General features: G+C 33.9%; 1 protein-coding gene across 2 annotated transcripts in view; it reads left to right on the forward strand.

Annotated features, from left to right (window-relative positions):
• SCRN3 (secernin 3) overlaps window positions 1-12,225 on the forward strand; it is a 35,808-nt gene extending 23,583 nt beyond the window's left edge. For both annotated transcript variants that reach the window (XM_007183297.2, XM_007183298.2), the window contains 3 exons: window positions 5,254-5,416; window positions 6,705-6,879; window positions 9,904-12,225. In XM_007183297.2, the coding sequence (XP_007183359.2) occupies window positions 5,254-5,416; window positions 6,705-6,879; window positions 9,904-10,074 (509 nt within the window). In that variant the 3' untranslated portion in view covers window positions 10,075-12,225. The remainder of the gene's footprint in view (window positions 1-5,253; window positions 5,417-6,704; window positions 6,880-9,903) is intronic.
• Window positions 12,226-12,449: the final 224 nt, after the last annotated feature.

The following is a 12,449-nucleotide window of genomic DNA, read 5'->3' on the forward strand; positions in this document are numbered from 1 at the left end:
TGATTGGATTTGAATTAAAACTATAGATTATTTTAGGGGAGAATTCACATCTAATAATATTGCCTTCCTAGTCAAGAACAAGATATGGTTGTCCGTTTATTGAATTTTTCTTTTCTGTTCTAAATAGACTTTTATAATTTTATTTGTCTAGGTTTTCCATATTGGCATTTTTTGTTGTTGTTAAAGAAATCTTTTATAAACACTTGCTCTGTGCTAGGCATGGGGCCACATAGTGGCAGACATGATACAGTCTATGACCTTCTGGAACATAGTAACTGGTGGAGGGGAGGACACAAATGGTATTGTTCACTATTTGGTTGTTTCCCTTTTACCACTGTAAATCATGTGAACATCTTATTTATTAAGTTTGTCTGCATTTCAAAATTACTTCTTTAGAATAGATTCTATAAGTGAAGTTGGACCTACAAAATTTGCAGTCTCAACCTAAACGAGAAAACAGTCTCTAGTTCTCTTCTATAGAGCCTAAACAAATTGTTTCTTAATAAGAACTTTTCAAAATTTCAGATTGTTTTCATTACTTTTTTGTATGTTGATCTTGTATTCTGTGACTTTGCTAAATGAATTTGCTGGTTCTAGGAGGTTTGTTTTTTTGTTTGTTTTTTTGTTTTTGGGTTTTTTTTGGTTAGACTCCTTGGGATTTTTATGTATAGACTATCATGCCATCTGCAAATAGGGACAGTTTAGTTCTTCCTTTCCAATCTGTATGCTTTTTATTTCCTTTTCTTGCCTTATTGTGCTGGCTAGGACTTCAAGTGTTATACTGAATAAGAATGGTGAGAGCAGACATCCTTGCCTTGTTCCCAGTCTTAGGGGGAAAGCATTTAGTCATTTACCATTAAGTATAGTATTAGCTGTAGCTTTTTGTAGATGTACTTTGTCAACTTTATCAAGTTAAGGTAGTTTTCCACTATTCCTTGTTCGCTGAGAGTTTTTATCATGAATAGATACTGAGGTTTGTCAAATGCGTTTTCTGTATCAGTTGATATGATTCTCTTTTTTCTTTAGCCTGTTGATATGATAGATTACATTGATTTTCTAATATTGAACAAGCCTTGTATCCTGGGGAAAAAAACCCAGCTTGGTCATGGTATATAATTCTTTTTATATATTGTTGGGTTCTATTTGCTAATATTTTGTTGAGGGTTTTTGCATCTGTATTCATGAGAGATATTGGTCTATGTTGGTTTGTTTGTACTGTCTTTGTTTGGTTTTGGTATAAGGGTAATATTTGCCTCATTAAATGAGTCAGGACATGTTCCCTCCTTTTTTATTTTCTGGAAGAGATTGTGTAGATTTGGAGTTAATTCTTCCTCAAATGTTTGACAGAATTCTCCAGTGAAACATCTGGGCCTGGAGATTTCTGGAAGTTTTAAAGTCAATTTCTTTAAGATATATAGGGCTAGTCAAATTATCTATTTCATATTGAGTGAGTTTTGGTAATATGTGCTTTTCAAATAATTGGTCCATTTCTTCTAAGTTGTTAATTTATGGGTATAGAGTTGTTCATAGTATTCCCTTATCATGCTTTTAATGTCTGCAGGGTCTGTCATGATACCCCTGTTTCATTTCTGATATTGGTAATTTTGTAATTTGTGTCTCTTTTTCTGTCAGTCTAGCTAGAGTTTTGTCAATTTTTTTAAAAATTAATTTATTTATTTTTGGCTGTGTTGGGTCTTCGTTTCTACGCGAGGGCTTTCTCTAGTTGCGGCAAGCGGGGGCCACTCTTCATCGTGGTGCGCGGGCCTCTCACTGTCGAGGCCTCTCTTGTTGCGGAGCACAGGCTCCAGACGCGCAGGCTCAGTAGTTGTGGCTCATGGGCCCAGTTGCTCCGCAGCATGTGGGATCTTCCCAGACCAGGGCTCGAACCCGTGTCCCCTGCATTGGCGGGCAGATTCTCAACCACTGTGCCACCAGGGAAGCCCCGAGTTTTGTCAATTTTATTGATCTTTTCAAAGAACCACTTTTTGTTTCATTGACTTTTCTGTTTTCTGCTTTCAATTTCATTGATTTCTGCTTTTATCTTTATTATTTCTTCCTTCTGCTTGCCTTGAGCTTATTTTGCTCTTCTTTTTCTAGTTTGTTAAGGTGGAAGCTTAGATTACTGATTTCCACTTGACTTTTAAGTTTTTCTCTGGATATTTAATATTTTTTTACTGGTAATGTGAATGGAATATTTTTCTATTATGTTTGTTAATTGGTTGGTTTTGATCTATAAGAAAGCTGTTGAGTGTTTTTACTTATTTAATGGGACACCTCATTGACAGTCTTTTGTTTTCGTAGTTTTAAAATCTATTCTCTTTGGTTTTTCAGGTAAGTAATTATATGTTAGTGATTCTATTTTAATTTTCTTGTAGAATTATACTTTGGGGAATATAAACTTTGTACAAGCATAAAAAATTAGGAGGTCATATAAGAAAATTGGGGAGATGTAGGTACTTTAAAAAATGACCTCATTTCAGTCATATATCAGCTGGTTAATGAAGCAAAGATTGCAGCAAGTTGTGATGGATGGTAGGAGGGATGTCCATTTTATCTGAATTTTCAGTCTGATGCCCCAAAGTTACAAGGGTTGCATAAGGAAGCAAAGGTAGTCTCAAACATAAAGGTAATCACTGATTAACCATCTATTTATAAAATTAGTCCTCATTCAAACATCTTTCCCAACTTAACACTATCCTTCCTCTTCTTTGCGTCAATATTTTTGTTGATGTCTCTTAATGATTATTAACACAATACAAATAAAATACAAACTGAAAGTCTTACAAAAGATGCAAGATTTCCAGAAGCCCATGAAATTAACATTAGATAACTGATTAGGTCACATACAAAGCCATTGGCAAATAAAAAATGGACAGAGAGTTAGACCTATTGACAACTGAAGAAAAACTGAGAGCAGTAACACAACAAAGTGCTTCAAAAGAAAATGATTTGAATATTAAAGAATTAAGAGTAGATAACTAATAATAACCTGCTGTATAGCACAGGGATCTTGACTCAATACTCTGTAATGGCTTACATGGGAAAATAACCTAAAAAAAAAAAAAAGTGGGTATATGTATAACTGATTCACTTTGCTGTACACCTGAAACTAACACAACATTGTAAATCAACTATACTCCAAAAAATTTTAAAAAAGGAAAAAAAATAAAATTATTATACAGTTAAAAAAAAAAGAATTAAGAGAGGGACTTGAGAAACTTGATGAAGTCCTCATATATTTTTGCAATCATTATCTGTATGATCATTCTGCAATAGTCAAATAAAGTCGAATTCTCTTACCGTTTTGTTGTAAAAATTACACTTGTTTCATTCTTTGTTCTAAGAATTAGCATATTAAAATTTTAACCTAAATTTTGTTAACTATAAGCTTATATAAATTTATTTTTGTATTTTAATTTCATTTTAAAGACCCAGTCAATCCTTTTCCTCCACTACTTACCATGAAGTTTTGATTCTTATTTTAAATATGTTGCTTTAAGTGGCTATTCTCTGGTACCAATTTTCTTCCAATAATGAGAATTTCTTGCATTTATTCAAAGAAAAGGTTTCAGACCTGTTCTGAAACTCTTCAGGAGAAATCCTTTTTTTTAAAAAAATTACTTATTTATTATTTATTTATTTAGGCTGCAGTGGATCCTAGTTGCGGCATGCGGGATCTTTTGTTTTTAGTTGCGGCATGCAGACTCCTAGTTGTGGCATGTGGACTCTTAGTTGTGGCATGCATGTGGGATCTAGTTCCCCAACCAGGGATCAAACCTGGGCCCCCTGCATTGGGAGTGTGGAGTCTTACCAGGGAAGTCCCAGGAGAAATCCTTTTTGAATTGTTAGCTGTGGTTACCTCAATTGAAATTAGATCAGGGGACTTTCATTTCTTTATATTCACAGAGCTGTATATCCATGTCTAAATCTATCAATATCTGTCTTTCTGTCTGTCTGTGTCTATCTATCCATTGCCTAGGACAGTGCCTGGCATTTACTAGGTGTTCAATAAATATTTGTTGAATGAATGAGAACTAAACAGAGAAAATCCCATTCTTGTCTTGAGAGAATTTGTAATCTAATGGCAGAGATATGACCAATACAGACAAAAGATCAGGAATTTATAATCTGATGGCAGAGATAGGACCAAGATAAACAAAAGATAGGACCAATACAGACAAAAGACAGATGGAGAGGAAAAGTTTATTTCAGTTAAGCTTAGTAGTAAGTTTTAATTTGAAGGAGTTCTAATGTGATTCAGGGAGAATTGAGTCATAAATTTTGGAGAAGAGAATTATTATCATGTGAGAAGAAGATATTTTGGCTACTTTTAGAGGACTGCATTGTGGAAGGGTAAGATTATTCATCTTGTCATGAGATAGATCCTAAATCACATCTTTGACTATGGATATATATAGAAAGAAACAGAGCTGTCTGAGGGCATGATTGGCTTTTAAAATTTTTTGGTGGAAATTCCTTCCAAATATGGGATTCTGAGGTTCTCTGTAACCATGGACATGTTGTATTTGCTAAAGAGATAGATTTTCTTCTATTTTTCTCAAAAAAATCTCCTTAAAATATCAAACTTTACCTATGAAAGCAGAAAACAGAATATAATGCCATTTATTTTCATCACGCATGATGGACATTTAAATTTTTAAAGTAGTCCAGTGGAACTATGTACATACAAATTCCATTAGCCAATAATGTCTTTTGCCTCCTTCATTCCCACTCAGGTTACAATTCACACTTTCATACAAGAGTATTAATGTCAGCATAGAAATTATATTACAGGAAAAATAATTTGTTATTTTGTAAAGAACATCTTGTATAATATTGGAAACTAAGCACAATATTCTCTTAATATTTGGTTCCCAGAATGGATAGACTCAGATAATAGTTATTGATGTCATTAGTTAATTGTTAACTACATACCTCTTAAAAAATTTTGGAACGACAGTGAGATTGAGTGTATTTTGCATTATTGATTTCTTCTTCTTAGGAAATAACAGATTTAACCTGTTATAATGTTTTGAGATTTTGTATATTTTATATTAAAAAAAATCTTCCTTGTGACAGTGTAGTGAGTCTAACAGTTATGATACAAGATTTGCTTATAGTCAATCTTACTTAATTTATACCTAGACCAGTGTCTCATATTATGTATTATCAATAGAGAAAGCAGTTCATAATTGCAGGATACCAACCTGCAAATGCATATGTATTTGATGGTCTTAAAATTCATTTCCCTAGGAAATATAACTTTTGAAACAATGATGGAAATTCTCCGAGATAAACCAAGTGGCATTAATATGGAGGGAGAATTCCTGACCACTGCAAGCATGGTTTCTATTTTACCTCAAGACTCCAACGTTCCTTGCATCCACTTCTTTACAGGGACTCCTGATCCTGAGAGGTAAAGTCACAAAATGCTATAAACTAAGCAGGGGGTCAGGGGTAGGGTAGAGTCATTAGTTTGGTGATGATTTTGTCGGGCTAAATTTTTGTTGCACAAATACCACAATAATTTTTGAGTGCATTTTCTTTTTTTTAAATAATTAATTAATTAATTGATTTTTGGCTGCGTTGGGTCTTCGTTGCTGCACGTGAGCTTTCTCTAGTTGCAGCGAGCGGGGGCTACTCTTCGTTGCGGTGCGCGGGCTTCTCATTGTGGTGGCTTCTCTTGTTGTGGAGCACAGACTCCAGGCATATGGACTTCAGTAGTTGCAGCACATGGGCTGAGTAGTTACAGCTCGCGGGCTCTAGAGCGCAGGCTCAGTAGTTGTGGCACACGGGATTAGTTGCTCCGTGGCATGTGAGATCTTTCCGGACCAGGGCTCGAACCCCTGTCCCCTGCATTGGCAGGCGGATTCTTAACCACTGCGCCACCAGGGAAGTCTCTTGAATGCATTTTCTATTCAGGTTTTAGTCTGCCATTTTCCTGTGTGTATCATTGCCGTAACTATTCTCATTCATATGGGATGAAAATGTTTATAGTTTCTGGTATGCAGTTATCCCTACTCCCTCTTTCCCTAACTATATTTAAAATTGTCAAGAAAAGAAAGTAGGTTGGTTTTCTAATGCAGATTTCAGTATTAAATATTAGATGATGAGTAAGAGTAAAAAGGTTAAATGATCTAGAAAATACATACATGTAAAACAAAATATAAATAGTTCAAGTTATATCTTAAGTAGGATATATATAGACTACCTTGATTTAAATCATTGGTATCTCATAAAACTTAATGCACATTACATTTAGAAGTGATATTATATTCACTATCTCTTAGTATTATAATCTTTCATATTATTAAAGATATCTTCCAGAAAACGGAATAAAACTTGTGAATCCCTTATTAATACTGCTGCTTATTTTCATCCCAAATCCTAATGCTCAATCTGTTACATTGAGGATTGTTCTTACCCTCCAACTGTGGAGTTTGCAGTAGAAAATGATGAACTATAATTTTACTTGACACTGTTTATATGCCAGGCCCTTTGTTAGGTTCATGGGAATACAAGGCTAAATAAAGTATTTTGGAGATCCCAGTGTGCCAGGGAAGACAGGCATGGGTATAAGTAGTATGACAGGAACAATTAGTATGTTATAAATTAGTAGAAATTAGAGGGAATCTTAGAAGATTTAGAATAATGCTGAATATTTTTATATCCCCACATACCAAACTTAATACTTTTTCTTCTAGATCTGTTTTTAAGCCTTTCATATTTGTACCAAATATTTCACAACTATTGGACACCAGTTCACCCACATTTGAAGATTCAGTTAAAAAGAAGCCACAGTTTAACATTAAGCCTGACAGAAGACACCCACTCTACCAAAAACATCAACAGGCCTTGGAAATACTAGATAATAAAGAGGTATGATTAGATTATATTCTCTGTTTTATCATTAAGAATAACTTAAAATATGATTCAATCCATATTTTGAACTTTGAAATTTCAGCTTTCTTTCCTTTATATAAAAATAGGTTTAAAAATAGTTTAGATGCTTAGACTATAATAGAGCTATATTATTTTTGAACTTTGGTTAAAAAAAAAGGTTAAGAATATATTATGAATTTAGAGAAATTTAGTATATTAAACATAATAACAATAGCTAACATTTATTGAACACTTATTATACACCAAGCACCATGGTACTGTTACATGGGATATTTCATTTAATCTTCACAACCACTTTATCAGGTAGGTACTATTATTGTTTCCATTTTACTGATAAGAAATCTGAGACTTGGAGAGTTTAAGTAGCTTTCTTAGTGTATCTCACACCAAAAATTACAAAACCTCTGGAGGGGAGTTAACCTGGTCTCTAAAATAATGTTCTTAATCATATACCCTCAGATTAATTTTAATTGAAAGTGACTTGACACCCCATAGAGTTAAAATAATAATTATTATAATGAGTTGAAGTTTTAAAAAAAGATAAATGCTTATTATTTTTAAATGTAAGCATAATAAAAGATTAAACACATCACCCACAATCTCATCTCCAGAAATAAGTAGATATATATTTTGGGGGGACAGATAGTTTGATGGGTAGACAAATAATTTTATAATGTTCATACCTCTTCAGCCTTCCTGCCCTCTTCCGTCTCTGCCCCAGAGATTAAAAAAATAGATTAGGAGGAAATGGAAGGGCTACCTAAAGGCTTTTCTCAGAACTATCAACTGGTTCCTTGCAATGAAGGAAAAGATTGGCCATCTTATACCTTTTCTCACCTGCTTCTACCAGCTTCGCTTCTGATTTTTATTGCCTATAATTACTTTTACTTTGTGAAGGTATATACATTTACATTCTTTCTACATTAAATGAATTAGATGAATTTTCCTCCCCGGCAATTATTTATTTCTTTCCTTTTTCTGTAGTATGTTTACATAGTTGCCATGCTTTTCTCTCTGCCACCCCCCCCGGCCCACCCCCGTGCTTATGCTTAAAGCAGAGAGCTCTGTACAGATCCTCTATTTGCTATAGATTCTCGACACTACTGCTTTTTTCTGAGACCAGTTTGTTTTACTTCTGACCTACAGTGTAAACACCTTTTTGTAGCCTAGTGGCATGGAGTGAGAGGCAAGTGTTTTGTTCTAGGAGCCTATTAAGTGCACTGACTAGGGCCCAGTGCACGGGGCCAGAAGTGTCATTCCCTCCATGGGCTTGGCCCATCCTCCAGACGCAGCACAGTGCTGTGAAAAATGATGAGCCCCTGGTTCTTCTTGCCTTTGCTCAAGTTCTTCAGTGATATGTTTCATGAACGTCTGCTCTGGAGGGATTTTCCCTCCTTCCTGAGCAGCCTCTGCACTGCTCTAATTGCTCATGATAGTTCTCAAGAGTTGTTAGCTCCCTTTTCCCCTTAAATACTGCTTCTGGGAGGTGGGTTTTGTAGACTTATTACTAAATGCCTGTTAAACTAAATTAAATTGCTGATTGACATTTTTCTAAGTAATAATGAAATAAAATTTAAAAGCAGTTACTATTTTAGGCTCTGTTTAATAGGTATTAAATGTTGATTGACAACATGAAGTAGTGGAAAGACAATGGGATTTGAGGGAAGAAGTGTCAAAGAGCTGGGTTCTAGTCCTGGCTCTGTAAATAACTACTGTGTTTTAGGAAGAGTCAGTCCTACTGGTAGTTTAGTTAACATTTCTTGATTACTAATGAGGTTGAAAATTTCATATGTTTATTGACCTTTGTATTTCCTCTTAAATGACTTGCCTATTATTTTCCTTAGTCTGTTCTTCAATTGATTCTTGGTTGTTTTTGTCTTTTGCCTCAAAGAGGCAAAAATATGTGAATAACTTTGTGGTATAGCAAATTTTTAATCTGTTTGTTTATTTAACTTTTTTGTCAGACAAAAGTTTAAAATTTAATCAATTGCATTTGTTAGTCTTTTCCTTTAAGGCATATTGATTTCATGCTTCAAAAGGGCTGCCTCACCTCAAAATAAATATAACTTCTGTATTTTCTTCTAGTACGTATATGCGTATTTGAAAAAAAAATTTAATTCTTTATCTGGAATTTATTTTTATGGGTGTTATGAAGTAGGGTTCTAACTTCGTTTTCCAAAGAGGTGACCAATTATTCTAATACCATTTATAGATAAAATACATTTTTTGCACTGATATGAAATGCAGTGTTTCTTCAGAAAAAATTGCATACAATTTCATACTGAAGTATAGGTCAAAGTTTAGAATCCTTGTTTTGTGCAGTTCTGCCCCATTATGGTTCAAATTTTAAAAATTACGCTCACTTTCTAGTAACTCTCTTCTTGTACAATTTTTCTGTCAGTACCTACCCTCTAACTGATGGTGGTAATTCATTAATAACTTAAAAATTTCTCCTTTCTGTAAGAATCATGATCTTTTTTCCCCCGTGTTGATACAAGGAGGAATCATAGAGAAAATGACTTTTCTTTTAGTTGCTCTTTCCCTTGAACGTCACTGTTCTATTTCCTTTGTTTAATCTGATAATACTGGTTTTAAATGTAGAAGATCCAAATTCATAAAAATATTTCAGCCTCAGTTTTCAGCAACCTTCCCCATACACAATTAATATCAAATTTTCAATTGACCTGTTATTTGTCTTTTAAGTTTCTTGCTTATAGACTAATACTACATAATTGTTATTGTATTTTCTACTAAAAATAATTAATAGTTTGTGGTTAATAGATTAACTGAATCTAGAACAATGATTTTTCCCAAAGAATTTCATTCTTTCTTTATCTAAAGAATAGGAGAAGGGGAACCGAACCAGAAGTAGAAACCAGAATGAACAAACCTTGTCTATAGAGGTGGTTTGGAATTTTGTTAGACTCGTGTGTGTGCATGTGCGCTCATGCACACATATGTGTCTGTGTATTTATTTATTTTTATTTTTTAATTGTTCAGGAAAAAGCCAAAACAATGTTGGACAACATGAGCAAACTGGAGAAGGAACTATTCAAAGAGATGGAATCAATCCTTCAAAACAAGCATCTTGATGTGGATAAAATTGTTAATCTGTTTCCTCAGTGTACAAAAGATGAAATTAGAATTTATAAGCCAAATATTAGTTCTTAGTGATCGCATAAATAGTCAGCATCTTCCTCAAAATTAGAATCTGTTACCTTGGTAAATAATATAAATTAAATTTGAGCAGATCTGATTATTCTTTAATAGCATTCAAGTGATAGCTTGGCTATTAAAACTACATGTAGCCTTGATGAAATATTGAGAAAGAAAATAACATTGGAATTGGACACATATATCATGGATAGCCAGGTATCACTTTAGGTACTGACTTGTATTTTTTTTTTAGCCACAATACCTTTTTAAAAATCACAGTAATTAAATATCCAATTCTGCATAAAGCATGAAACATTAAAATAATGTATACATTTATTATAATTATGTATTGTCCTCAAATAATTTTCTCAGTTACAACAAGAAAGCAGATTTTTCTTTAGTAATGGAAAATATTGTCTCAACTAATAAGTTTTTTGTGCTTTAGGCAAGTATTAGCCAGCTCTAGCAAAATTTTCTAGATTTACACATTGTCTTATTCCAGTCTTTTAATTATGCAAATGTTTTATTAAACTCAAACATGCTCTTTGTCAAGACTTAGCTGACCAGTGAGCTTTTAGCGCTAATTATCTAGCATTTTTTCGCCCATACCCCTTAACAGACTTTTATGTTAATATTTTTAGAAGAGCTTTCCTGGGAGATTAGGAAATGGAATAAGCCAAGACCTTAGGAGATATTATTTTGGTGTCTCAAATCTCTCTCATCTTTTACTTCTGTTCATTCAGTGAAAATAGGAACAGGAGTGAGATAGTGGTGATGAAACAGAAATATTAGCATATTATGAACATTAAGAACGTTATAATGAATAATGTATTATGAACATTATATATGAATAATAATACCTTTCCAAAGATTATAAAACTTTGTTAAAGTTACACAGGGATTACCAAGTAAGACTCAAAGTTGGAAATATAAACAAAAGAAAAATCTAACTCAAAATAGCACTATGTTTTTATTGGTTTCTAGAAATTTCCATTTTAGGTGTTTGATTGCATTATCATATTTATTGGTCACTATCACTGCAATTAGGATTATTACTAAAATAGTGGATCATTATATTTAAAGAGTCCTCAGAAATTATTTTTTAAATTCTCTCATAAAAATCATAATCTGCCTTATGGCTCTTGTCTAATGCAGGGCTGCCATTACAAAAGAAAACTGTATCAAATGCTCAGTTAATTCTGGTTTGCCTTACATATAATTCAGTGATAGGTTCTTCCTAAATCATGAAGCCCCTTGGGCAACCCCCAAATGCCCCCCCTCTCTTTTTTAATATGTGAGGAAACTAAGGGTAAGCAGTTCATTGATTTATTTAGGCACAGAAACGTGCCTCTCTCTAGGGCCCGTGTGTTTTCACTTTCTCCTTTGACACCATGCTAGACCAAACTAGCACCAAGCTCTCACCTGGACCACTGCAGTTAAGTTCTTCTGCACCCATTTTTGCTCTTTATCTTCATCCACATGGGTCACTGCAGCCAGAGTGGTCTATTAAAATTTTAAATATGTTCATGAATTTCCCTCCTAAAACTTTTTTAAAAAAATAGACTTTATTTTTAGAGCAGTTTTAGGCTTAAAGCAAAACTGAGCAGAAAGTACAGAGTTCCCACATACCCCTGTTCCTCTATCCTCCCCTCCACCATCAACATCCCACACCAGAATGGTACATTTGTTATAACTGATGAACCTACACTGACACATCATTATCACCCAAAATCCAGAGTTTACATTAGGTTTCACTCATTGTACATTCTATGGGTTTGGATAAATGTATAATGATGTGTATCTACAATTATAGTATCATACAGAACAGTTTTACTGCTCTAAATATCCTTTGTGCTCCACCTATTCATCCCTCCCTTCCCCTAACCCCTGGCAATCATCTTTTTACTGTTTCCACAGTTTTGGCTTTTCCAGAATATTGTGTAGGTAGAATCATACAGTATGTAGCCTCCTTTTCAGATTGGCTCTTTTACTTAGTAATATGCATTTAAGTTTCCTCTATGTCTTTTCATGGCTTGATAACTCATTTATTTCTAGTGATGAATAATATTCCACTGTCTGGATACCCTGGTTGCTGATATCCACTACTGAAGGATGTCTGGTTGCTTCTGTGTTTTGGCAATTATGAATAAAGCTGCTATAAATATCCATGTGTAGGTTTTTGTGTAGACATGGTTTCAACTCATTTGGGTAAATACCCAGGAACATGAGTGTTCGATGGTGTGGTAAGAGTATGTTTAGTTTTATAAGAAACTGCCAAACTGTCTTCTAAAGTGACTACTGTACCATTTTGCTTTCCTACCAGCAGTCAATGAGAGTTCCTATTGTTCCACATCCTCGCCAACATTTGTTGTTGTCAGTGTTCTGGATTT

Source organism: Balaenoptera acutorostrata, chromosome 8, assembly GCF_949987535.1.
Source record: "Balaenoptera acutorostrata chromosome 8, mBalAcu1.1, whole genome shotgun sequence".
NCBI lineage: Eukaryota > Metazoa > Chordata > Mammalia > Artiodactyla > Balaenopteridae > Balaenoptera > Balaenoptera acutorostrata.